The sequence below is a fragment of the Lampris incognitus genome, chromosome 11 (assembly GCF_029633865.1).
Source record: "Lampris incognitus isolate fLamInc1 chromosome 11, fLamInc1.hap2, whole genome shotgun sequence".
NCBI classification, from domain to species: Eukaryota; Metazoa; Chordata; class Actinopteri; order Lampriformes; family Lampridae; genus Lampris; species Lampris incognitus.
This window is the reverse complement of record NC_079221.1, coordinates 25,303,331-25,330,820: the sequence shown is the minus strand read 5'-3', so window position 1 is coordinate 25,330,820 and position 27,490 is coordinate 25,303,331. Positions and strand designations below refer to the sequence as shown.

General features: G+C 42.6%; 1 protein-coding gene across 1 annotated transcript; it reads right to left on the bottom strand.

Annotated features, from left to right (window-relative positions):
• Window positions 1–41: 41 nt before the first annotated feature.
• crfb1 (cytokine receptor family member b1) lies at window positions 42–27,490 on the bottom strand. Its single transcript, XM_056289519.1, has 7 exons — window positions 26,983–27,490; window positions 26,428–26,548; window positions 8,891–9,054; window positions 8,556–8,713; window positions 8,188–8,347; window positions 3,622–3,749; window positions 42–2,742 (listed from the first exon to the last, which is right to left on the bottom strand). Exons 1-7 carry the CDS (start codon window positions 27,029–27,031, stop codon window positions 1,924–1,926), a joined length of 1,599 nt encoding a protein of 532 aa, XP_056145494.1. The 5' UTR covers window positions 27,032–27,490; the 3' UTR covers window positions 42–1,923.

Genomic DNA, 27,490 nt, shown 5'->3' with positions numbered 1-27,490 from the left:
GTGTGTGTGTATATATATATATATATATATATATGGTCGGGCGTCCCTACAGACACAATGGCCGTGTTTGCGGGTGGGAAGCAGGATGTGGGTATGTGTCCTGGTCGCTGCACTAGTGCCTCCTCCGATCAGTCGGGGCGCCTGTTGGGGGCTGGGGGGAATAGCATGATCCTCCCACATGCTACGTCCTCCTGGCGAAACTCCTCACTGCCAGGTGGAAAGCAGCGGCTGGTGACTCCACATACATCGGCGGAGGCATGTGGTCGTCTGCAGCCCTCCCTGGATCGGCAGAGGGGGTGGAGCAGCAGCTGGAACGGCTCGGAAGAGCGGGGTAATTGGCCGGATACAACTGAGGGGAAAAGAAAGGTGGGGGGGCTGCCCTGTGATGGCCTGTCCAGGGTGTTTCCCTGCATGCCGCCCAATGACTGCTGGGATAGGCTTCAGCATTCCCGCAAGCCTGAGAGCAGGGTAAGCGGTTTGGATAATGGATGGATGGATAGATGGATATTCAATTCAATTTACTGTCATTAAAAACAATGTACAGGCACATGTTAAAAATGAAAGAAGGGCTGTGGCTTCGCCAAACAGAGCAAGTCAGACATAGACAAACATAGCAAATATAGTATAAGAGATGAAGACAAGTATACACATATTTACAGATGATCAGTGGGGTAGCCAGGTTCAGGTGGGTAACAGCTTGAGAAAAGAAGCTGTTTTTGAGCCTGGTAGTGTGGGCTCTGAGGCTCCTGTAGTGCCTCCCAGAGCACGGGGGCAGTCCATGGTTGGGGTGGGTGGGATCTCTGCTGATGCTGAGACCCCTTCAAAGGCAGCATTTGTGATAAATGTATTTTATGGCTGGGAGCTGGATACTGGTGATATGCTGGGCCGCCTTGATGACCCTTGCAATATAATATATAGATATATTATTATATACCATATATATAATTACATATTATAAATTACATATATCACATCATCATATATCTCTCAGAGCAAACATTTTGATAAAGAGTTTCATTATCTTGGAAAAAAAAACTTTTAATGTGTTGCTGTAAAGCCCCTTGAGGCAAACTTGTAATTTGTGATATTGGGCTATGCAAATAAAATTGACTTGACTTGACATTCATTGTACAAGGACAGCAGGATATTACAAAAAGCGCAAAGGTGGTACAAGACAGACGGTTACATCATGTCACACTAAGTACATGCCTTTGTTCTTTATCTGTGTGCACACGGATCACTGAATCAAGAGCGTTATTTACTTCTACACCATCGATGACAATATTGCTTTCTGCTGTTGTAAATGGCTTTATGTTGCTCACATCTACATTTTTTGGACAAGCTTTGCAATATCTTGTTTGTATTGTAGCACTTTGCAAGTACATTTGTACTGAATATGGTTGGCTCTGTTGTATGCCTGTGTAATTTGTGGTCTCTGTTAAATGCAGCAACATTGAGTCCAGGAAAATCTCCCTTGCGGGGGACATAAAGTAGTGCTGGACGATTAATTGAATCACAATTGCGATGTCAGCCTGTGCAATTATATAACCGCAAAAGGCTGCGATTTAATTGAATAATAAAATGTGCGTTTGTGAACATTTGTTTATGTGCAGTCTGCATATCTATGCCCATAATTAAGAGATGACCAATCAGTAATTAGCACCATTTTTATATAGTTTTTCCAAAAACCAGGAATCCCAGTAATGAAAACCCACCTGTGATAGCCTGGCGGCCTGTCCAGGGTGTCTCCCTGCCTGCCACCCAATGACTACTAGGATATGTTGCAAACGCAGCTCTAAGCTCAGTTAGAAAAGAAGATGGGTTGATAGTGAGTTGATATAAGAATGAACATTAATGAACGACTACATTTCCATGCATATGCATTACAAATATACGGAGACAAACATCTGTGCAACATGCATGTCAGCGTCCCATGTATCCTGAGAATTCTTCCTCCTCGTCTTCCTCTGACTGTTCAGGCTGTGTGCCAACAGTGCAGGCCACAAGGTAGCCAGGGAATGTGTCTGTATTGTCTTGAGGTCTACTCTCACATCCAGTCTCTTGCATTGATACCAGCAGTGTCTGATCACTAGGTTGCGTTTCACTTTGCTGTTTTGTACTGCTTAAAGTTCTCTGTAAACTTGTGGAAAGTAAAGGCTGCTGTTCAGGCAGTTTGAAAAAGTCTGACATGGAGGATTTATTGCTCTGCCCCTCCTCTTCGTCTTCCTCGCTCTCTCTCCAAGGTGACCCCAAGGTCACTGAGAGCAGGTTGACATTACTTGAGTTCTCTTCCTCCATCACTTCTCTCCCCTGTTCGTCTTCATCTACCTCCCCAGTAACAGGTTGGTCCTCATTTGGCATGAAAGACAATTTTACTCTCTCACCTTCAGTCTCTGCCTGACTACAACCCCTCGGCGGCAAGCCTGTAGCAAGCACCACTTGCTCAACCTCAGCTGATGATCTGACAGTTGAACTCCCAGAAACCCCTGGGACAGCCGGTGCACTTAGTCCCGACGTATCACGGGAGGAACTTCTGTCTGCTCTGTCCCAGTAGAGTGTTTCCTTGTCTTCTTCCTCCTCCTCTTCATCATCCTCTTCTTGCTTGGAGGTAGGGCCTTCAGTGGAATGGGGTATTGGCCTGTGAGCTGGGATCCTCCTTTGTTCATCTGGTTCAGAGCTGATAGAGACCAGGTCAGGGATGGTCCTCTCTGGCCTAAGGACGTAGCCGTGGACCACAGCATTCTGAGAGGAGAAAGACAGAGGGGGAGAGAGAGAGAGAAACAGAGGAGACAGAAAGAAATGGAACAAGAAAACAGCGATGAAGAGAAAAAGAAATCATGAGATGTGGGCAAAGTGAAAAAGATTGATTGTGGATGAATTGGGGAGAGATGGAGTGGAAAAGTGAGACAAAGAAATTGAAAGATGCCTATCACTTGCTGACACTTTTAAAAAGGATCTCTAAACCTATGTCAACTTAATGTTTCCAATCTTTCTTTTACCAGTGGTACACAAGACAGTATAACCCTGGCTTCACAGATATATACCAAGTCCAGTTGCACTTGGTTCAACTCCTTTGGATAACCATGACCTGGATGAATGAGAACATTCACAGACATGTTTTCACAGATATATACCAAGTCCAGTTGCACTTGATTCAACTCCTTTGGATACCCTGGCTAGTGATAGCCCCATGTTTTTCCCAGTGTGCTGCACAGGAAATGGAACCCCTAACCCTGGCAGTGTTAATGTCAGGCTCTACCCAGTGTACATCAGACAACAGTGAATACAACTTTAGGTCATGTTTGCTTTTGCACAATTCAAGTACCAAACAAACGTAGTGAAATATTACATCCTAAACTGAAACCAGGTCATTTTGTCAAGGTGTTGGATGAAACTTAATTGTGTTGATGGCATCAATATGGTGTCGACAACTTAAATGACAATACATTAAGACATGTAATTATTGCTGGTGTAATATCTAACATGATCTTTTGTTACTACAAAATGTTTTTCCCCTATCTTTTGTAATCAAACATTCGATAAAACATTCGATTTCTGTCAGAAAGTTAATGAGTCAGACTTCAGCTTAACAGAATGTGGCAGATGTAACTAGTTTCTCACCAATAGTATCCTGGGCACATGGGTTTTCAGTTTACACAGGACACCGGTGTATGCCAAGCTCATTGTGAGAGCTATCAGGGTACCTCCAACAATAATTAGGGTAGCAGCCACACCACCAACAGCAGGGACTACACACACACACACACACACACAGACACACACACACACAAATGATTAATAACTTCATGTTCGTGATGTATGTACCTGGAAAGTAAAATAATCACTTCCATTCAAGAAATGTATTAGCATGCTCATTTACAATTACAAACCGGACATCATCGAACTTCTTAACTATGACAAAACAGAGATGCTGCTTATTGTTCCAGTGGCATAAGTATGAAAAAGGAGTCTGAAATCTTGATAACAGTGTTGTTTTCCTAGAGGTCCTCAATTAAACATTTTGGTGTTGCTTTCGATCTGACTCTTTCTTTCGAGTTACAGATGAGAGAAATTACCAAGAATGTTTTTTTCTCTCACCTTTGAAACACTGCTAAAATCCAGTGTATCTTACGAAATGCTGATGCCGAGATCCTTATTCACACGTTTGTTTCACCCTGACTTGATAATTACGATGTCATTTTCTCCAGTCTGTAACATACTAGCATCAAGAACGTCCAGACAGTGCAGAATGCCACTGCTAAAATCATGTCTAAAACTAGACAACTGAACCATATCACACCCAGCCTAACCTCTCTTCACTAGCTCCCTATCCATGCTGGATGTGACTTTAAAGCGCAGGCCCTTTCTCTGTCCCCAGAGCCAAAAACAATGCAGCATGTTGCAGAGCGTTTACTTTGAATAGGCTTCTGGCTGACATCAGAGAGGCTCATTCTGCAATGCCCTTCAATTTTAAACAAAAAGGGAAACAAGTACAGTTTTTAACATAATTTCTCTCTATAAATTGTAGGGATAAGCCACTTTATCTAGAAGAAAGCCATTTTTTGTCATTGTACAGGTTACAATGAAATTTGTTCTCTGTGTTTAACCCATCCTATTGTATAGGAGCAGTGGGCAGTTGCAGCACCTGGGGACCAACTCCAGTTCTTCTTTCCATTGCCTTGATCAGGAGCACAGACAGGAGTATTAACCCTAACATGTATGTGTTTTTTGATGGTGAGAGGAAACCAGAGCAAGTGGAGGAAACCCACACAGACACGGCAAGAACATGCAAACTCTCACAGAAAGGACCTGGGATGGCCTGGGGTTCGAACCCAGGACTTTCTTGCTGTGAGGCAACCGTGCCAACCACTCGGCCAAATGGCGCCCAAAACAACGATTGGTTTCATATCCAAACAGATCGTTGTTTTTGGTTGTTATGCCACTGTATTGTTTATAAGGGTGGGGATAATTGCAGTCAGTTGAGACTGAAGAGGTCACTTAGTAGATGAGTGATGAAACGTCTCTCTCAATAATCGTTGTGTCCAGATGAACTGATTCAACTTTCTGTGATTTTCCTACCTGGATTATTGAGAATGCATAAAGACACTACCACGGCTACTGCAGTGCATGCAATCGAAATCACCGTGCCAACACTTGTCAGGTCTTGAAGACTATCACGAGAGGAGAAAACCTGGCTTTAATTGCATAACATCACTTAATGGAAATGGACCATTTGCAATTGTGTTTTTGTCGACTTAAAAAAAACCCCGCTTCTATTTTGTGCAAAACTGCAATGGAAACCCACTGCCAGACAATTCATAAGTCATTGTCTTTACATGGCATTCAGTACGACAGCTGTTGGTAATGTTATTATTCGACTGCTTACTGTGATTTAGCCCACCAAAGGTAGTGACAAACCAGGGAGTAAGGATTGTAGTTTTCACAGACAGACCACCAGTGATGTCACTAGCAGAAACTTTTCTGCAGAATTTCAGTGTTGTTTCAGAGACAGAGCAGTATTATGGCTGCTAATGGAGTGTTATCCCCACAACATATGTACAGCAGGACATTCTTAGTGCCAGTCCCAAGCCTGGATAAATGGGGAGGGTTGCATCAGGAACGGCATCTGGCATAAAACCTTTGCCAAATATGCAGATCATAGATGAGATTTCCCCGCGACCCCCATTGGGATAAGCAGCTTGGATAATGGATGGATGGATAAATTAAATTTCCATACCAGATCGGTTGAGGCCCAGATTACCAACAACCGCCACCAGTACTGTTGCATGTGCCAGTGGAAACTATGCTACTGTTGGGCGAAGGAGAGGAGGAAGGCATGTCCAGAGGCAGTGGGAGAAGAGGAAGGGTAGGAGTGTGGAGGTGAGAGCTGGAACTTTGAATGTTGACACTATGACTGGTAAAGGGAGAGAGATGGCTGATATGATGGAGAGAAGGAAGGTGGATATACTGTGTGTGCAAGAGACTAGGTGGAAAGGGAGTACGGCCAGGAGCGTTGGAGGTGGGTTCAAACTCTTCTACCGTGGTGTGGATGAGAGGAGAAATGGGGTAGAGGTAATTCTGAAGGAAGAGTATGTCAAGAGTGTGTTGGAGGTGAAGAGATTGTCAGATAGAGTGATGAGTGTGAAGCTGGAAATCGAAGGTGTGATGATGAATATTATCAGTGCATATGTCCCACAAGTTTGGTGTGAGATGTAAGAGAAAGAATAATTCTGGAGTGAGTTGGATGAAGTGGTGAAGAGTTTACCCAAGGAAGGGAGAATGGTGATTGGCGCGGACTTCAATGAGCATGTTGGTGAAGGGAACAGAGGTGATGAGGAGGTGATGGGCAGGTATGGTGCCATGACAGATGGTGCCATGACAGATGGTGGTAGATTTTGCAAAATGGATGGAAATGGCTATCGTGAATACATATTTAAAAAAGAGGGACGAACACAGGGTGACATATAAGAGTGGAGGAAAGTGCACACAGGTGGACTTATATCTTATGCAGGAGGTGTGATCTGAAAGGGATTGGAGACTGCAAAGTGGTGACAGGGGAGAACGTAGCTAGGCAGCATCGAATGGTGGTATGTAGGATGAATTTGGAGACCAAGAAGAGGAAGAGAGTGAAGGCAGAGCCAAGGATCAAATGGTGGAAGTTTAAGAAGGATGACTGTTGTGTGGAGTTCAGGGAAGAGTTAAGACAGGCACTGGGTGGGAATGAAGAGTGGCTGGATGGCTGGGCAAGCACTGCAGAAATAGTGAGGGAGACAAATAGGAAGGTACTTGGTGTGTCATTTGGACAGAGGAAGGAAGACAAGGAGACTTGGTGGTGGAATGAGGGAGTAGAGCCAAGTATACAGAGGAAGAGGTTGGCAAAGAAAAAGTGAGAGTCAAAGAAATGACAATAGTAGACAGGAGTACAAGGAGACAGCGTAAAGCGAAGAGAGCGGTGGTGAATGTAAAGGAAAAGGCATATGGTGAGTTGTATGGGAGGTTAGACACTAAAGGAAGGAGAAAAGGACTTGTACCAATTGGCTAGACAGAGGGGCCGAGCTTGGAAGGCTGTGCACCAGGTTAGGGTGATCAAGGATAGAGACGGAAATGTGCTGACAAGTGAGGATAGTGTGTTGAGAAGGTGGAAGGAGTACTTTGAGGGGCTGATGAATGAAGAAAATGAGAGAGAGAGAGAAGGTTGGATGATGTGGGGATACTGAATCAGGAAGTGTGGTGGATTAGCAAGGAGGAAGTGAGGTTTACAAGATGGTAGTGGGACCAGCTATGTTAAGCTAATATTTTTGTCGGGAGTGACAAAGAAGGACAGGATTAGGGATGAGTATATTAGAGGGACAGCTCAGGTTGGACAGTTTGGAGACAAAGCAAGAGAGGCAAGATTGAGATGGTTTGGACATGTGTGGAGGAAAGATACTGGGTATATTGGGAGAAGGATGCTGAATTGGAGCTGCCAGGCAAGAGGAAAAGAGGAAGGCCAAACAGGAGGTTTATGGACGTTAATGACGGAGGACATGTATGTGACTGGTGTGACAGAGTAAGATGCAGAGGACAGGAAGAGATGGAAATGGATGACGGGAGCAGCCGTAAGTAGCAGTAGTAGTAGTAATAGTAGTAGTAGTATATCCCTACAACATATGTACAGGGATAATGTTGAAAATCCTGATTGCTTCCCTTTAAAACCAACTTATTATCATTAGCGTTTCATGGCTTTGTTGATACTTGACCTTAACACCTCCTCCCTGGGAGGTTCTCAGTCTCAGTGCAGTTAGATTTGTATTTCTAGTAAGCACTACATTTGAGATCCCGCTGATTGAAATAGGAGTGCTGATGCGCCCCTATCCATCCCAGAACAGGAATCCCTCCTCTTATACTCTGCCTAATGTTTCTCCAATTCTTTTCCAAAACAGGTCTTTTTCTGCAGTTTTTTCCCTCGTCTAAATTCAGGGTATGGATAATGACAATGCTAGAACCATGCTCTACCTAATGATTTAATTGGGTGATGAAAGGCCCTCTTAGTGCCTCTACCCATCGAGCTACACAGAACTGCATTTTAAACACTTCTGAGTTGAACACAGAACAACTTGCTTGCTTAGACTGCAAACATTAGTGCAACATTTTCCTAATTACGTGATACAACAGCAAAGTAAAAGCAGGTAGGGAAATTCTGCTCACCTTTGTTTGGTTCTGGGGCACTAGTGAATTCGCACATCCAATTTGATGGCATAGTATTTTTGTTGAGATGAATCATTATGTGTACTTGTACACAATACTCGATTCCAGTCTCCAAGTAATCAAGAGTAAACGTGGTATTGGAGGTATCTTTAAACATGGCCTGCCAAACAAACATGAGGAAATTGCTTAGATGAATCCATTTCCCCTCAGAATAGATCAATTTTACATATCAGACATACAGTGTTAGGTTACTGTACAATGCTTTATGTGGACTGAGGTTTAAATTTACAATGTCGAGATCATGAATAAAATTCATGTGCGTTGAGAGGAATTTCTAATTTGAGTTTGTAAGGGAACTGATTTCTCACCTTTTCTTCTCTTGCCTTTTTCCAGGAAATCCTAATTAAAGCATTATAGACCTGCAGGATATCAACTTGTGAACTTTTGTCAGTCTTAGGCAGCAAAACTTTAACTAGCAAACAGTTGCCACACCCGGACAATGACACTGTTGGAGCTTGGATTTTAGCTGCAGACAGAAAAAAAGTTTTAATAAGAATATTTTAGAAACAACATTATTTCACAAATTACATTTGAGTGGATTTCTTTTGAACAGCAAAGTGACAAAAAGGGTGGGAGAGATGAAATAGGGTGACATTAACTCTGAGGCAGTAGTAAATCATAAAAAAGCAGCCTATATACTTACTGTCTTTAAACGGGGTGAAGAATACAGGATCGGACTCCGGAGACAGTGACTGGTTGTGATATGCTTGGACAGAAAGGTGGTATTTCATATGAATTCTCAGCTTCAGTTTGCAGCTTGTCGTAGTGTTGGCAGGATTATGCATTTGCCGCTTCTTCTTGTTGACTCTGATCAAAACAGAAAGAGAAAACATAAAACTTGTCGGGAAAGCACTAAATTGGGGTGGATGATTTTTGTTCAATTGTTTGTTTGTTTCATGGTCTGGCTGCCAGCAAACTGTTTATTTTGTTGTTTTTTTTTAAACTGATAGCAAGTCAGTGGTGGTTTTAGCTACACCCTCTCTTTCACCAATTACATAGAAAAATTTAGCTGCATGGGGCAATTGGCAGGGTCCAAGCATGAGATGACCAGTGTGATGTAGACCTATGTGCAAGTATGATCCCCATGGCATTTATGGTTTCTGAGACCCCGATACTTTCAGATCAGAACAAGTATTAAAATGACTAGCACACCTATGCCAACATGCCAAAGAAGTTCAGATATTTTCAGGATCAGTCAGATAATTATACAAAAAAAAAAAAGATCTTTGCTCAAGAGGCTTAATTGCAAAAGACATTGCTGTAGCAACATCCGTGGGTCAGTCATCATAAAGCTTAAAAGTATGTTATTTGGGCCATACTAGAACATATAGATGCCAAGTTTCAAGAGGATTGGGCATACTCAAGTGTGTTAAAGGGCTGCTGAAATTTCTCTGGCAAATGGTGGCCATGTTTTTGAATCAATCAAGCTGACCTTGTAGATTTTGGTGCCACAGTTGTCCAAACCAAATCATACCAAATTTGACTGTGATCCATCAAATGGTGAACAAATTGTGCCCTGAAATAGCCTACATTTTGCATGCTAATTTCAAGTCTACATGTGATAACATATGTTAATGTTCATGAGTATCGGACTATGCATTCATGATTTATGACTCAATATGTCAAATATGTGCCACACCCTAAATTTGAGTGGCTGTGAGCCGCCAAGTGAACGAGTACCAAAGTCCTGGGCACAACTTCTAAATGACAAGGCCTAATTTGATGATTATAATGGGATCAACAGCCTAGAACTGGATTTTTTGGAAAATTCTATATGACGGAACATCTATTTAGGCAGTAACGGCCGTGGCCTGTATCGGTTGATTAGTCTAGTCCCAAAGTACATCTAGAATTTATTTTTACTAGCTCATACGGGTTCATAAATTATAAGCAAAAATATGAAGTTTATTATAGCACCACCATTTGGACGATTGGTGAATTTTTTTCTTGCCTGAGCAGTGGTTGATATTTGGAATAATTTTAGAGGATATATTTTTCATTTAAATTTTTAATAATCTACACAATAACAACAGGATCCCAGCAATGCATGTTAAATATCCTGTGCTGGAGATATCCACCTGGGTGTGTGTGTGTGTGTGTGTGTGTGTGTGTGTGTGTGTGTGTGTGTGTGTGTGTGTTTAGACAGCATGATGAAAATGACCTGGAAATCCAATGGTTAATCAACATCAAGAGGCAAGCCTTTGCCATCTGGCAGAATGACATCAAAAGCCAAAATAAATGAGCTGCAAGAGCAAAGTCAGCCATCCAAAGCTGGGTCAGGGAATTAAAGAACCAGAGGTGGGCGAAGAGGGCCCTTGAGATCCAGCACCTTGCAGATGCTGGTGATACCAGAGGCTTCTTCGATGCTACTAAAGCAATATATGGTCCCAGCCACCGCCGTCTAACCCCCCTTTGCTCCAAAGATGGGCACTGACTGCTAACAGGCAACGGGTCAATCAGAGAGCTGGAAAGAGCACTACCAGGATCTTTGAAACCGGGACTCTAGCTCAAAGATGGATGCCCTCCAACAACTCCCTCAACAACCCAAACAGGAGGACATGGCAGCACACCTAGTCTAAGAAAAGTTCAGGATGCCATCAGAAAGAGGAAAAACAACAAGGCTGCTGGTCCTGATGGAATATCTGCTGAAATACCGAGGGACGGTGGACCTACACTCCTCAGACATATCCATGCCCTGCTACTTAAAATATGAGAAAAAGAGGAAATCTCTGTGCAACTTAGGGACACACTCATTGTCTCTATCTTTAAGAAAGGGGACAAGCTGAGTGTGGAAACTACCATAACATTTCCTTGCTTTCCACCACAGGGAAAGCCCTGGCTAAGGTCCAGGCCAAAATACTCCTCCCAATATCAGAGGAAATTCTGCCAGAATCCCAGAACAGATTTCTTCCTAACAGAGGCACCATGGACATGATTTTTACTGCTCGCCAGTGCTTGAAGTGGGCTGGTACTCACGAGTACGCAGTTCCGGGACTTCTGATTTTTACCCGTCTTCGTACCGGTACTTCTTACTGCATACCACCACCTCATGATGCATCTAGGTACGCATATTGTAGTGCCTGTGTGTTTTAATGGACTTCCACAGAGTGCGTCAGTAATCCCATCTCAAACACCATCTATGTAGTTCCTAAGAAGAGCCTGTGAAATTCAAGCTAATTATATTAAATCATATAAAGACTTCTCTACCCAGAATGCAACATATTACCGCATGTATTGACGCGCATAGAGCGCTCCGAAGGTGCTTTGTCACTGATAATGTAGCTAAGTTAGCTAGCTACCATAACGTTATTTCGAATATGTTAGCCTGGCTTGGTAGTGCGAAAAGAAAGCAGTTGTCGCCGGACAAGGAGCCGAAAGAAACTCCAGTTAATACTGGTGCAACTGCAAATACAGAAAATGCTGTGTTAGAAACTTTGACTGGGAGCCTTCTCTGGTCGATCCTCCTGCTCCAAGTTCAGTGGCTCCCACAGAGCCTTCTCTCCCGCCAACGTCGTCCAGCCCCTGATACTGCTGTTCCCAAGGCATTCTGGATCCTTTTTTAAGAATGTGAGTATAAAACAATACATACTAATATTGAAAAAGTATATATAATGAATACCTACCGATCACCCACAACATTAAAACCACCTGCTTAAAACAGTTTTTTTCATGATTAAAAATGCTTTAAACAGTATAAATGTCTAGAAACACTTAATATTTCATTATATGATGTGTACTTACATAAGCAGATAATCATAAGTTCTCATAAGGTGCTTCTAAAGTTCTCACTGAAATGTTTAAAAAAAAGTTGTATGTTAAAATTATGCTCCTTATTCACACATTTATAATATGTACCCGAACATTTAATTGTTGACCCATCTTGACCGTCACAGTATTGATTTGAGTGATTAGTTAAACAATATTTCTATTTATGTACAGGGAGCAGAAATGGAAAAAGTAAACTGGTCTCCCTCTCTGGATGGTGAGGACTAGACAGATAAATTCAAGAGTGAGTATCTAAGTTGTGATATCTTTATTCCAAGACACTTGTATAATCAAGTGGTCATCTCTCTCTCTCTCTCACACCTCTGTTCTAATTGTTTGCGTCTAATTTGCAGATATGCTACTTCAGTCAGAGATGACAGAGCTGGGACAAGGGCAAGCAACCTGAGAGACAGAACAAACTAGCAAGTAGCTACAATAAAACCACACAAAGACAACTCACTGTACATTGTATCAATTTAGACAAACCCTCTTTTCCTGTACAAAAATATGAACTAAATAAATTTGAAGATAAGGTTTGAAGTTCTTTACTCATTATTATTATTATTATTCTTTACAGGGAAATGTGTCTGAAAACGATCAACTACTATGTGGTTTATTTAAAGCAACTAGTATAGGGTTTATCTAGGCAAACCAGGCAAAACACATGGTACCCAGGAGAGCCACAAGCGCATGTGCCGAGCAGTTGCTGATTCAGAGTACTGGCACCTTTTTGATTCCAATTCAAGCACTGCTGCTCGCCAACTCCAAGAAAAAGCCCAGGAATAGAATCAACCATTGTACTTGGCCTTCATAGACTTAACCAAAGCTTTTGATTCCGTAAACCGCCAGGCTCTCTGGCTAGGTCTGTCAAAAATAGGCTGCCTTGACAAATATATCAGAGTACGACAACTACTACATGATGCCAGCTAGAGTACTCAGAAGTTATGGAGACAAGACGGAGTCTTTCAAGGACCACACAGGAGTTAAAAAAAAGGCTGTGTCATTGACCAACACTGTTCTGTCTTCATTGCCACCATCCTCCACCTCACAGGTCCCAATCTGACTCAGGGAGTCAAAATCATGTACAGGACTGATGGGAATCTTCTGAATATTAACAGATTCAGGGTGAAAGGTACAACTACCACCACATCCATCATAGAGCTGCAGTACACCAATGACAGCTTCTTAAGTGTCCCTCATAGAAGAGGGACTACAAAGCATACTGGATACCTTTGCAAAGGCATACAAGCAGCTTGGCCTGGCAATTAACATAAAAAAGACCCATATCCTCTACCAGCCCCCACTCAACAGAAATATGCATGCTCTGCCCAGAAATATGCCTGTTTAATGTAAAACTTTTTTTTTAATCTAGAAATTTAATTTAAAATTTTAATTAATTAAATAAAATATGGCAACAGGCATGGGCGTAAGTTCATGAATACTGGGATGGTATCCAGCGCTTCAGCTGTGACCCCATCGATAGGGTTAGTGGCTGTGTCAGGAAGGGCATCCGACATAAAATTTTACCAAATCGGTATGTGGATTGACAAGACCATACCATATCGGTCAAGGGCCAGGTTAACAATGGCCACCATTGGTGTTGTGCCCTAACAGGGTACTTACTGATGGAAACTATACAATCTGCTGTGGCAACCCCTGAGAAACAGGGAATAAGCCAAAAGAAGAGGATGAAGAATTAATTAAATAAAATGTGTTTAATGTGTTTGTAAATTTGTTTAATGTGTGCCTGTTTAATGTGGGATTTCTCCCCTTCCCCGGCCACTTTGCTGGTGGGGACGTTGTCAGCTTGGTGGTACAGCATCCTGATGACTCCTAGTTTGTGCTCCAGTGGATGATGAGAGTCAAACTTTAAGTGCTGATCAGTATGTGTTGGTTTACGGTAAACATCAACAATCAAATGTCCCCCATCACTAGTTGCAATTTCCCAGTCTAAGAAGGCTAACCTGTCATTTTTCACATCCTCCCTGGTGAGCTTAATGTGGTTGTCCACAGAGTCAATGTGGTTGGTGAAATGTGGTACATCCTGACATTTAACCCCCCCCCCATTTCTCCCCAATTGTACCTAGCCAATCACCCCACTCTCTGAGCTTTCCCGGTTGCTGCTCCACCCCTTCTGCCAATCCGGGGAGGGCTGCAGACTACCACATGCCTCCTCTGATACATGTGGCGTCACCAGCCGCTTCTTTTCACCTGACAGTGAGGCGTTTCACCAGGGAGATGTAACGCGTGGGAGGCTCACACTATTCCCCACAGTTCCCCCTCACCCCCGAACTGGCGCCCTCACTGACCAGAGGATGTGCTAGTGCAGCAACCAGGACACATACCCACATCCAGCTTCCCACCCGCAGACACGGCCAATTGTTTCTATAGGGACACCCGACCAAGCCGGAGGTAACACGGGGATTCGAACAGGCGATCCCCGTGTTGGTAGGCAACGGAATAGACCACCGCGCTACACAGATGCCCCTCTGAGATTTAACTTTAACCCAGGTGTCGTCTACAAATCTGAACCAATGGCTGGGTGGTGTCCCTGGATAGGACATTTGAGCCCTCTTTTCCACTTCCTCCATATACAAGTTGGCCACTACAGATGAGACTTGGGAACCCATAGCACACCCATGCCTCTGCCTATAGTACTGCCCCCTGTATGTGAAGTACGTGTACTGAAGACACAGTTTCAGGAGCAGACACACTTGGTCAGTGTTAAGGGTGGTCCTATTGCTAAGGGTGGGGTCATTTTGTAATTTCATACAGACTATCTCCACTTCTTCATCAACAGGAACACACGTGAAGAGAGACTTAACATCATAAGAGGCCATTGTTTCAGAATAATGAAAAGTAGGTGCCTTACGTCAAGTCAATTTTATTTGTATAGCCCAATATCACAAATTTGCCTCACATTACTTGCAGTGATTTATTATTTTGTGGGATTTCTGATTTGTTATTTATTGTTTTTGTTATTAATTATTTCCTTATAGTTTTAAGATGCATCTCATTGCATTAGAAGGTACATGGTACTTTTATATGTATATAAAAATAAATTGAACTTGAACTGAGGTGAAAGTGACAGCAGTGACTTTAGTCATTGTTGCCAAGACCATGAACCACAAGTGTAATACACACACACACACACACACACACACACACACACACACACACACACACACACACACACACACACACACACAGCACGACAACAAGCTCATCATCTCAGAGGTGGTTATTTTTTAAAGGGCAGTTGATACTCAGTTCCTCTGAAAGTAACACATCAGCAGACCCTACTGTCATTACAGCTGCATCACATGCATGGGGAAAAGGCTCCTCTAGACAAGCTAATGGATGGAAACATAAACCACCATGACACAAATAGTGACCCGCAGTTGAACAAGAAGCTGTTTGAAAGTAAAAACACCTTACAGTCAAATGTTCCATCGAAAAGCATGAGCTGATGTGCAAGTGAGGCGTGTATCATGAGGCCGTTTTCAGTCAAAGTGTGCTGTTTAAAGTAATTTTTGATTTTGAGATATTTCATTAATCCCCATGGGGAAACTACGCTCTGCGTTTAACCCATCCTAGCTGTGTAGCTGGGAGCAGTGGGCAGCCGCCGTGCAGCACCCGGGAACCAACTCCAGTTCGTCTTGCCACACCTCGGTCAAGGGCACAGACAGCAGTATCAACCCTAACATGCATGTCTTTTTTTTATGGTGGGGGAAACTGGAGCACCAGGAGAAAACCCATCGCAGACACAGGGAAAACATGCAAACTCCACACAGAGGATGATGTGGGATGACCCCCAAGGTTGGACTACCCTAGGGTTCGAATCCAGGACCTTCTTGCTGCGAGACGACAGTGCTAACCACTTCGTTACCATGCCGCCTCAATGCTCAAGATGACATTGTCAACAACGAAAATCAAAGTGAAGCAATAGTGGGGGAGATCTGCTGGTGCTATTGACTACCAAAACAATGGTTTTGCACGTGCGCGCGCGCGCGCACACACACACACACACACACACACACACACACACACACACACACACACACACACACACACACACACACACACACACACACACACACACACACACACACACACACACACGTTGCAACCTGATGGAACAGACAACAGTGCAACACCCCGGCTCCAACAAAAAGTCCACGAAGACTTTTTTGGTGCTGTGGTTTAGAGCAGTTACTGCATGAGGCCTTCCATAGCTAATTTAATATGGATATTAGAAGATTGTTCACCCTCTCTGGTGAACTTGAATAACAAAAGTTGCATGATCCCAAGCACGATGAGGCCTGAGCATGGACAGACATCAAGCTACAACTTAACAATATTGGACCCATAAAGGCTTAGTACAGGATTTGAGTTGCCTCACAAGAACATGCAGCGGCAGCCAGGAGTTAATCGGTATTCAACCATTTCTGGTCAAGAAGTTTGGATTATAACATCCCTTTCTAGAAACTTGTTGCCTTGCTTTCCAATTGTTTTTTCTCTCTTTCTAGTTTGTGTAATTAGTTCTTACATGCATATATTAAACAAAGTTATGGCATTGCACTGCATTGAATGACGTGCACACAGCACCTTTTAAGTTATAAGCTTTAAGTGTGACGTTATCTTATTCCAAACGCCTTTTTATTTCCTTTTTTTTAACTGATGTTTGTATCTTGATGCACAAATAGGCCAATGTGCTGCAATGTTTTTGTTGTACTTTAGGGTTGTAATAAAGCAATCTCGCATTTTCGCAGTCAATATACATACACATGTATGCTATTACTGAGCAACATAAACAAGGTTGTACATTTCTATTGTCACTTTGCAGCGGATATAAATTATCTAAAATATTATTGGTGTTGGGTAGTACTATTGTGCCCTTACTTGCTTAGGCAACATTTATATTGGTAATACATGACATATGCCCAAGGTATTTTTAGTTATGGACAAAAATCACATGTATAAGATGATGAGAAGTGAAATTTACATTTTGCATTTGATTATTTGACAGATTGTTTTATCACAAGTGGGGGGGTGACATGTCTCAGAAAGTAGAGCGGGTCGTTTAGTAATCGGAAGGTTCCTGGTTCGATCCCTGGCTCCTCCAGAGAGCATGCTGAAGTGTCCTTGAGCAAGACACTGAACCCCTAATTGCTCCTGATGAGCAGGTATGTGCCTTGCATGGCAGCGTCCTCCATCAGTGTATGAATGAATGTGTGTGAATGGGTGAAAATGAAGCATACATTGTACATACATTGTAATTTTGGTTATCCTGGGGTCTTTTTTATTTTTTTACATGGTGATGCTGGTCGTGTGGCTTGGGTCCTGGGCTGTTCCGTTGGCGTCTGGACACTGCTTGGCATCCTACGCATAAATTCTATAATTCCATTATAATTCTGTTATCCTCTTTCAATGTTGTATTCTGTAAATTGTGTAAACACAACATCCATTGCACGTTGTCCGTCTTGGGAGAGAGATCCCTCCTCTGTTGCTCTCCCTGAGGTTTCATCTTATTTTTTCTCCCTGTTAATGTTTTTTTTTTTTTTTAGGGAGTTGTTCCTTACCCAATGCGAGGGTCTAAGGACAGGATGTTGTGTTGCTGTAAAGCCCATTAAGGCAAATATGTAATTTGTGATATTGGGCTATACAAATAAAATTGACTTGACTTGACTTAATGCGCCTTGAGTGGTCAGTAGACTAGAAAAGCCCTATATAAAGGCAGTCCATTTACCATTTACCAGTGATTTAACAGAGAGTCTGCAATCAGCAGATAAAATTGAATGTTACCAGTTGGCACCATAGAGCTCAATATACTAGTAATCATAGCATAGTGTATGTACACACCAAGAGTGAACGTCACACCTACACATTAGGGCTGTCACTTTCAGAAAAAAAACATATTCGATATTCGTCGCAGAATTGTACCCATATTCGAATTTGGATTAGAATTTCCACGTAAAAAACGGTCTTTAAAATGGCAAGACTAAAAATAACCCGTAATTTATTGACCAGTAATTATTTTGATCATGCGTTTTACCATTTGTATCCACAAGAGGGGACAAGCAGACAGACAACATATTTCGGTCAAAATAATTAGTGAAGTTTAATGCAAATTATGAAGTCAAATGTTGCCATATTTTCAAAAACAATTACCACAGAGCAGTGTTGTAGTACTCGAGTCCAGGACTCGGACTCGAGTCCGACTCGAGTCCTGATTTTCATGACTCGTGACTCGACTTGGACTTGAGCACTGATGACTCGGACTTGGACTCGGACTCGCGAATTTACTGCATTCGGACTCGGAAGTTGGAGACCCGGACTCGTGACTTTTTAATTGATAAAGACTGTTTTTGTTAGATTTTTTTTAAATAATAGGCCCTATTAAAATATATTGATAGCTATATTAATACTGTAACATTATTCAATTTCGTGTAAGGGCAGGCACGTGGCGTGCATACCTACACGTGGATTCACGTGGCGTGCATACCGTCATGTTCAGTAGCGCGAAGATGCCTAAAGAGACGCCCCGAATTGTGCGCTTTGCTTGCACAGATTTTACAACAAATTCCAGCAAGATCACTGCTAGATGTTCGATATGTAAACGAACTATTGAGGAGAAGACCGGGACAACCTCAAACTTCAACAGACATCTGTCAAGGATGCACCCAGAAAAGTAAGTGATATGCAGTCAGCTGATGATATGGTTGGTGATCAGTTAACGTTAGCTAGCTAGCCATCTAGCTACGGTAACAATAGCCTCTGAAGTAACTCAACCACTGGTCCAAGATGTTGGGTCAGGTCGTGTGGCGGGTATATCATATCACTAGAACCAAGTGAGATTGTATAGGTAAGTTCAGTAACGTTACTGTTAGAATGCTAATGCAGCATTGCACAGAAAAGTCACAGTACGGTTCGCTTTCGGTACGAGCGTGCCATCGATCTCACTAATGATGAGTTGGTAAGTAACACGCAGCGTCTTCGTGTTATAGGGAGATTAAAACTGATTTTTCTTATTTATCATTTAGCTAATTACCAAGTAGCATACACTTAACGGAAAAAACACACCACTCTGAACTACCGTGTTAGCATTAATCTTAACTAGCAATAACAAATCCGCACATTGCAGATCTCCGCCATGAATATTCTCCAAGTGCGGAGAAGGAAGAAGTCTAGCCTATATGCATCCACAAATAATGTTGATAAAATGTGCACAACTTTACAATGCAAATAAAAATAATTGTAGGCTATCACTCGCTAAATGGACTAATTGAAGAAAGCTAATGTGGATGCCGCCACTGGTTTTCTTGAGAGCTGGAGACGGTACAAGATTTGACGGATGTGGCATTCCCCCCCCCCATGTACCGAAAACTACCGAACCGTATCGTGATTGGTGACACCGCATAGGCTACTGTAAATATGGGGATATTTTTCTTTGCATATATGCAGCATTGGGTGTGCCAAATTCTAAAAATAGACACGCGCGACGTAGCTTTTGAACAGTACTATGAACTGGCTCTATCTTCTAACAAAATCACACCCTCCCTGACCCATACAGAATAAACATACAGACTCACGGAGGATAGAGAGTTAAAGCTCAGCTAGGTAGCATGTAACATACTTAAATCAATAATTAAATGACTGGGTTTTGCTAATTAATCCCTGTCCTGTTAGTCTCATAAATTATGTATCTTTTCTCATACTTTTCATTTATCCAGCTAGTTTACATTAGTTAATCTACTAATATGGTAATGTTAGTTATATAGATAACTAAATATGTAACTTAACTGGTTATGGTTCAAACCACTATGTGTATAATGTGTAACATTTGTATTGTTATTGCATATTGTTATAGCTATAACGTTACACATTTTTTGCTGTGAGAAAGATTACTTGAAACAGTTTGGCATCAGCAAGCTAAAGTGTGTATCCTATCTTCCCCTAGGTTCCAAGAATACCGTGCCTCCACTACTTCAGATGTGATGCCAGCTGCTCCAGGTCAGAAGACTATCACATCATTTTTAAATGATGGACAGCAAAGGATGTACGACCTCAAACATCCACGTCAGAAGGCAATAAGTGATGCCCTTGTAAAAGATCTAATCATTAAGTGCTGCTTGCCACTCTCCATTGTTGACAACGAGGACTTCAAGCACTTCCTGCATGTCCTGGACCCTCAGTACCGGCCCATAGCAAGATCCACAATTTCCTCTGTGACCATTCCAGGAATGGTGGAAGTCAAGAAAGAACAGATAAAGAACCAGCTGGCAGAAGCATCGAGTGTTGCTGTTACCACAGACATTTGGAGTGATCGAAAGATGCAGTCATTCCTTGGAGTGACAGCACACACAGTGGCAATGGATAAAAAAAACAGGAACTCAGCCTTCAGTCATATCTTCTTTCCTGCAAAAGAGTGCATGGGAAACACTCAGGAGAGAAGATTGCAATGATGTTTGAATGCTGTGCTGAAGAATACCTGATTAAGGACAAGATCAACTTTGTCATAACTGACAATGCATCCAACATGAGAAAAGCTTTCCAGGCCAGCTTTCCCCTAGAGGATCCTTGTGATGCTGAAGCTCATGATCCCAGCACATTTGAGGACGATGATGAAATATGGCAAGACCTGATGCCAGAAGATCAACAGACAGTCAATGACACTTTGGCTGAGAACTGTAAGATGCAGAGACTATCATGCTTCACACATTCACTGCAGTTGGTCATAAAAGATGGTCTGAAAGACACCAGTGGGCTGTCAAGCACCCTAGCAAAGCTATCCCGTGCAGCCAACCTCCTCCACAGTGGCACCTCGTTTAAAGACTGCTTTGAAGCGTGTTCTGGTGATGCAACAATTCCAACAGCGAATGCCACACGATGGAATTCCACTCTGAAGCAGGTGAAGGCTTATGTGCATTTAGACATGCAAAAGCTGTCCAGTGTGTTGGAATCAGTGGGGCACAAAAGCCTTATCTTATCCCCGCGAGAGTATGCTCAGCTTAAAGAACTGATCGAAGTTCTTGATCCGTTCTTAGAGGCAACCAACCTAACTCAGGGTGAGACTACTGTCACCGTCAGTGTGATTGTCCCCTGTGTCCTCACTCTGCGCTGTTACCTGCAGGAAATAAGAGGAAAAGCCAGATACTGTGGGCCTCTGGTGAGAGCTCTGGAGAGCTCCTTGAAAACAAGGTTTGCAGAGGTTTTCAGTGCAGTCAAGATACCAGGATGTGAGCCGGCTGAAGGAAGAGGCCCCACCAAATTTCCTTTCACCAATGCCTACTTCATAGCATCTGTGTTGGACCCAGCATTTGGCTTCCAGCGGCTAGAACATGATGTGCAGCTGGACAGTGACGTCAAAGATGTGCTGAAGACTGAGATCAAAGGTGAGAAATGTTTTGATTAACGTTAGTTAAGTGATTAACTATTTGATTGTTGTGATGTTTATATCATTGAAGGTGTTACAATAAAGCACATAGGCGTGTCATTTGTCATGTAGGCCTAGTCAATAACATATTTGTAATGAGTCCCCCATGCCCCCTCTCATTTCAGAGTATATAAAGGCAGAGGGTGACAAGCAAGCGGTATCAACAGCAGATGCAGCGGAAGCAACAGGACCAGGGGAAGGTGAACTTTCAGAGTCTCCTCCTGAGAAGCAGTTGAGAATGTTCTCCCACTATAGGAGGACTCCCTCCTCCACCGAGAAGAAGCCGTCTGGCCAGGCTCAGTTGACTGCATACCTCAACTTGATTGCTGAGCAGGACTCTGACTCAGTCCCGTGCCTCAGGTTTTGGCAGCAAAACAAATCCAAATTCCCTACCCTCTATCAGATTGCCACACAGGTATTCTCTATCCCTACCTCCAGTGCACCCATTGAAAGGGTATTTAGTCATGGAGGCATTTTGATGAGGCCTCACCATGCAAGGTTGAGTAGTTCCATGCTGTCAGATCTTATGTTTTTGAAATGAGACGTGTATGCTTAAAACTAGTGCCACCAGCCTTTTGTTCCTAACTATTCCTGAGAGACAATGTCTTTTGACTAGTTTTTATGAATGTATTGTATGCTGTGGAACTTACTTCTGCACACTGTTTCCACCATTTGCTAATAGCATGCTATTCACAGCTATCAAATGTGTTTTGAAGCACATCCAGTGTTCAGAATGTCAAAGAAATTCAGACTGTTCTAAAAATGTGTGTGTGCGCGCATGCTTGCGCGTGCATGTGTGCGAGTGTGTGGGTGTGCATTTGTTTGGCTATCGTGTCACAAAGTAAATAAACTCCCTTTGAAATGGTGACAGCTGTGTCATTTTTGTTTAATGTAGACCTTTTTTATTTGTATGTCAGATCTTTGACTGTGCCCGAGTGGATCACTGGAGCCATCTTTGAACTCGACTCAGACTCAACCTTGATGACTCGGACTCGGACTAGGGTAATAGGGACTTGACTCGGACTCAGGTAATGGGGACTCGACTCGGACTCGACTCGACCTTTCTTTGCTGACTCGGACTTGGACTTGGACTCGAACACTGGGGACTCGAGACTCGACTCGGACTCGAGGTTTAGTGACTCGACTACAACACTGCCACAGAGTATGCTTCTCAAAAAAGTAATAATAATGTCAATAATCCTCACGGCAATTGGGCTGCATTCAGCGCTGCCATGGCAATGTAACATAGGCTACTGACAGAACGTGGCCTATAAGTAGCCTAGGCAAGCCCACCAAACTAAATAACTAAAGTAAATAATAATAGTAATAATAAAATAAAAAATAGTGGGTTATGTGGCCTTTGTAAATACGATTATACATAGCCTACACATAGGCCTAACTGGACTGGGAGGCTACAAATTATTCGCCAGGAATATCAGCTGGTTAATGTGTTCAGTGTCAAGAGCGGAGCGCTTTTTGTTAACAATATTCCCAGCTGTGGAAAAGACTCGCTCAGAACGCACTGATGTCCCGTGAACACTCAGGTACTTTCTTGCAAGCTGCACCAGGTGGGTATATTTTGCGCTACCCAGCGTCTTCCACCATAGAAGAGGATTGCTGTCTGCTGGCATCGTTGTCTCTCTTCGGTAGGACCACATCTGTTGGTGCAGTACATTTTCTTGGTCGTCTCTCGTCTCGCCCCTTCCCTTGTATGTTTCTCCAAACAGATCGCCCATTGCCATCAGGTCCGTTTTTCGTGCATGAGTGTCTGAGCTTAACGAATGCTCATCTGTCCCACAGCCATTTCTTCTTTAATGTTTGCGTGCACTTGGTCCTTCTGTTCCTCTGATAAATGCATTAAACTATGAAAGCGGGGATCCAGGTATGCTGCTTTATTCAATAACATGAATGTTGCTTCGTTATTTTTGTCATAACGCTTCCTCAAATCTGTGTCGATATTTGCGGTCATTTCTCTCAAGCTGGGCATTGCATTAGGAATGGGTGAGCCAAGTTGACAGTAGTACATGCTGTAAAGGCAATACAGCAGAAGCTGTGGGATATTTGTTAGTTGACAAAGCCTCAGTCGCAATCTTGAACGGTCTAAGTATTTCACGCATCTGTTCGACCATGGACCATTCAGTTGTGGTTAGTTCGAGATTTGACAATTTTTTCTCAAATATTACAGCTGCAACAGCTGCCTGTTGTTCCGATGCCCTGCAGATCATTTCATATGTACTATTCCATCGCGTGATGCAATCGTTAATTAATTCATCAGTTTTCAAGCCCAGCAAACGCTGTTTATCCTCCAATAGGTAGCTGTCGGTAGGTGACCTGCCGAAATGTGCGGCTGCTTTCTTTAGCCTGCTAAGTGTCGTGTCTATGGCTCTGACGTCTAGCCCTTTACGTACAGCTAGATAGATTGTATGTGACATGCAAGGTATGTTAACGGTATCGAGGTACCTCTCCACAGCATTCACATAGTTATGTGCATTGTCTGTTGTGACTGCAATCACCGATTCACGGGGAATGTGAAAATCCCTGTGTGCCAGAAATGCACTCCGCCACATTTTCTGCAGTGTGGCTACTTCTCAAGTCTTTCGTTTGTAGGACAAAATCGTTCAGTTCCCATGCCTCTGACATTACGTGTGCTGTAACTGTAACATAAGCGTCTGTGGCTATAGACGTCCACCCATCTGTAGTGAGTGCAATTTCCTTATTGCTTAGTATCTGGCGGACATTTTCACGAGTAGTATCGTAGAGTTTCACAATGTTTTTAGTTACTGTGGTTCTGCTCGGGATAGTGTAACGTGGCTCAATTTCATGGAGAAAATCTTTAAAGCTTCCACCTTCCACGATGCTTATTGGCCGCATGTCTTTACATATGGATTTGGTGAGTTGTGAAGTGATCGCCTCTTTTCGTGTAGAGGACAGAGCAGCCGAAGGTGAGAAAAACGTTGTCAGCCTCGGTTGTTTAGCAGCAGACGCACCAACAGGGTCCTGCAGTTCTTTGTATTCGGCCGGACGATGGAACTGCATGTAGGTTGGTCGTGGAACTATGGTATGCTAGTTCACGCTCACATAGTTTGCATATTACCTTGTCCTTGTTTTCAGTCTTTCTATTTACAGTCCAAAAACCAAAGTGTTTCCAAATCGCACTCCTAAGATTCTCTGGAGTGACGATCTTTCTGGTATGCTGATCATCGGGCTCGTTGTCGGCAGCACCAAATTCCTCCATTTTCTCGTTTCTGGCTGCAGCCTAGGCCTACGTTTCCACTCCATGGACTTATGGGTAATGGACTTATAGGTAATTAGAGCGGGAATTCTTGCCGTAGCCTACTTTCAGTATTTTTGACATTGATTAATCAATAATTTTAAAGTACAATCAATGTATTTATTATTTATTTATGTAATTCGAATTTCCCCATTTACGTTCGAATCTCGTGTTTTTATGCAAATTCGAAATTAAATTCGATATTCGAATATAATGTGACAGCAGTACTACACATTCAGTGTAAGTGTGCCTTAGACCATCAAGAGGCAAAGATCAGGAGAACTAAAGTGCAATTTGATTGTACACTACTACATATCATTGTGAAAGGCATGTCATCGTCATAAGGGTGTCAACTGCAGGTAGAAGGAGGGCACAATAGTATTATTTGATGCCATTAGTATTATATTATTCATATTCACTGGTTCATGCAGGGAGAAATGCCATAAAATTGCCAGAGTGCGCAGCATACAATGTTGAAACTTGCCTTTCAGGTCAACTAAGAGAAATCAGATATGAACCAAATTACGTCTTCGATGATGCCCTATCTCATGTATCCGATGCCTGTCAGTCAAATTTGGCACCGCCGACACTACAAGAATGTTGCAATTTTTGTGAAAGTCCCATGTCGCATTTCAGGCTGAGTGAGTACCAATTTCACTGTTCAGGGTTTTTCTCTCTTTTGGAGGGTTTTTTTCCCCCCACGCATTAGATTTCCTGTACAAGAAAAAAAACAGCCGATCACATCCTTCCAATGAACAGAGTAGAGGCCTTTTTTTTTTACTTGCATAGTAATTTTGAAGAGAATGTATTTTTGATTGGTTAAAGACAGATTGGGTTCATCAATAAACTTTACTCACGTAAAATAGTCTGAGGAGGAATTACACACTCCTAACAAACACAGTGCAAAAATATTAAAGCCATGCATATGTAATTAACTGTTACAATCCAACTATCTACCAGGCCCACTCATGAATGTCTTATCAAAAAAGCCTTATAGTTGCCATGACCAAAGGTTTCACCGCTGTTAAACAGCCGTTAAAGTGAAAGTTAACACAAACACAACTTAGTCCATAGTAGTGCCGGGTGATATGGAAAATATTACCATAACCATAGGGAATTTTACAATGATAGATATACATCACACATTATTACATAACTTATTTAGGAATTTAACTTAAGTTTCATCATATTGAATCGTTTGGTAAAGTATAATATCAAACCAAAATTAGCTGTCAAATTAAAACGCTCAAATATTTCCGATTTCATTTTGCGAGAGATTTTTGGCAGTATAGATTTGAGTTATCATTCATTTAGATTACAAAACTGTATCGCGATATGACTATGTCCAGATTTGATCCTGATACAACACCATTCTTGTTGTTCAGCCCTATTGCCTGGTAATAATTCCACATGACGCCTCATTTTCAGTTTGATTTGAGCGAATCTTATTTTGTAAAGCAGATTTATCATAGAAATGGGGGGGGGGGGGAGCAAAAAAAAAACTTGTTCAAGTGCAGCAACCTGTGGAGAAATTACTGAATGACCAACCCCGCTCCAACGCTACTGTCCTCCTTGTCTTTGTATGTTCTGCAAGATATATGTGTGTATGTGTGTGTGTGTGTGTGTGTGTGTGTGTGTGTGTGTGTTTACCATTTGGCTCTCTCATATATATATTGAGACCACACAGGCTGACTGACAGAGAACTTACTTGCTGAAGACAATGTACTGTGTTCCTGGTGGTGTGCCAGGCCCCGGGTCCCAGGACAGGACATGATGGAAGTTGTGAGAGTCGACGTACAAGTTCACCGGAGCAGGAGGGGGGCTCACTTCTGTAAAAACAAGCAGACAAACATTAAAAAAAATTTTTTATATCTATATGATGTGGTGAGACTGAACTCAAAGGCATATCAGCACACAAACAACCACACACAAGTGTGCGCAGCTATCCTTACTAGGACATTGTATTTACTTCCATTCATTATGGACAGCCTAACTCTAACCTTAACCTAACCTCAATTCACACCTTACCACTAATCTTAACCAGGACTTCAGAAATGACGTTTTGCCTCAGTAGGACCAAGCTTTGGTCACCATGAGGACTACTGGTCCCAAGGTTAGTTGTTTATACCGGAAAAGGTCTCCCAAAAGGTAACAAAAGCGCGACAGCTGACAGAGATAAACGTCAGCACTGACTGTACGGATGTTAAAAAAGCAATATGCCTAATTCATAACGTGTGTAAGTAAACAATGGGGATAAACGTACCTTTGGAAAGCTCTATCATGAGGTAAAGGACGGTGAGTAAAGCGTTCATCTCTCTTTTTCATAACATCCGAAGGCAGTGGACTTTGCTAATGATTTCAACAGTCAGTTTCATAACGACAGCAAGTTGGTTCTTTCCTCGTAGCGGCTATCTATTCGGGGATCTGCCAATGTACGTATACTACTTTATATTGTCGGTAACGAAAGAAAAACGCATGCCTATCGGACCGATTTAGAGCGAGCAACAGCAGTTTCCACGGATGGTAAATAAGACTCGGCCATAGCTTTCTTTCTCTCTGTCTCTCTCCGAACAGCTCCGTCGTCCGGTTGCGTCCAAATTAAGGAAGCGAAACGATCAAGGGCATACCTATATCTATTATATATATTACGCAGGCGGTTGACAGAGGATTCAATCCCTTCCACCTAGGAAGCGTGACCCGGGAGTTTCCACAAGTCACGAGTTTATTCCGAACGCCCACTGCGACGCCAGGAGAGCGAATGATGTCCTTCG

Bases quoted from the DNA above. Each gene is read 5' to 3' on its own strand.
- crfb1 (XM_056289519.1), bottom strand. From the start codon at position 27,031: ATGAACGCTTTACTCACCGTCCTTTACCTCATGATAGAGCTTTCCAAA. The intron at 26,549-26,982 runs GTACGTTTATCC...TTGTTTTTACAG, and splicing joins CATGATAGAGCTTTCCAAAG to AAGTGAGCCCCCCTCCTGCT. The intron at 2,743-3,621 runs GTGAGAAACTAG...TTCTCCTCTCAG, and splicing joins ATGTGCCCAGGATACTATTG to AATGCTGTGGTCCACGGCTA.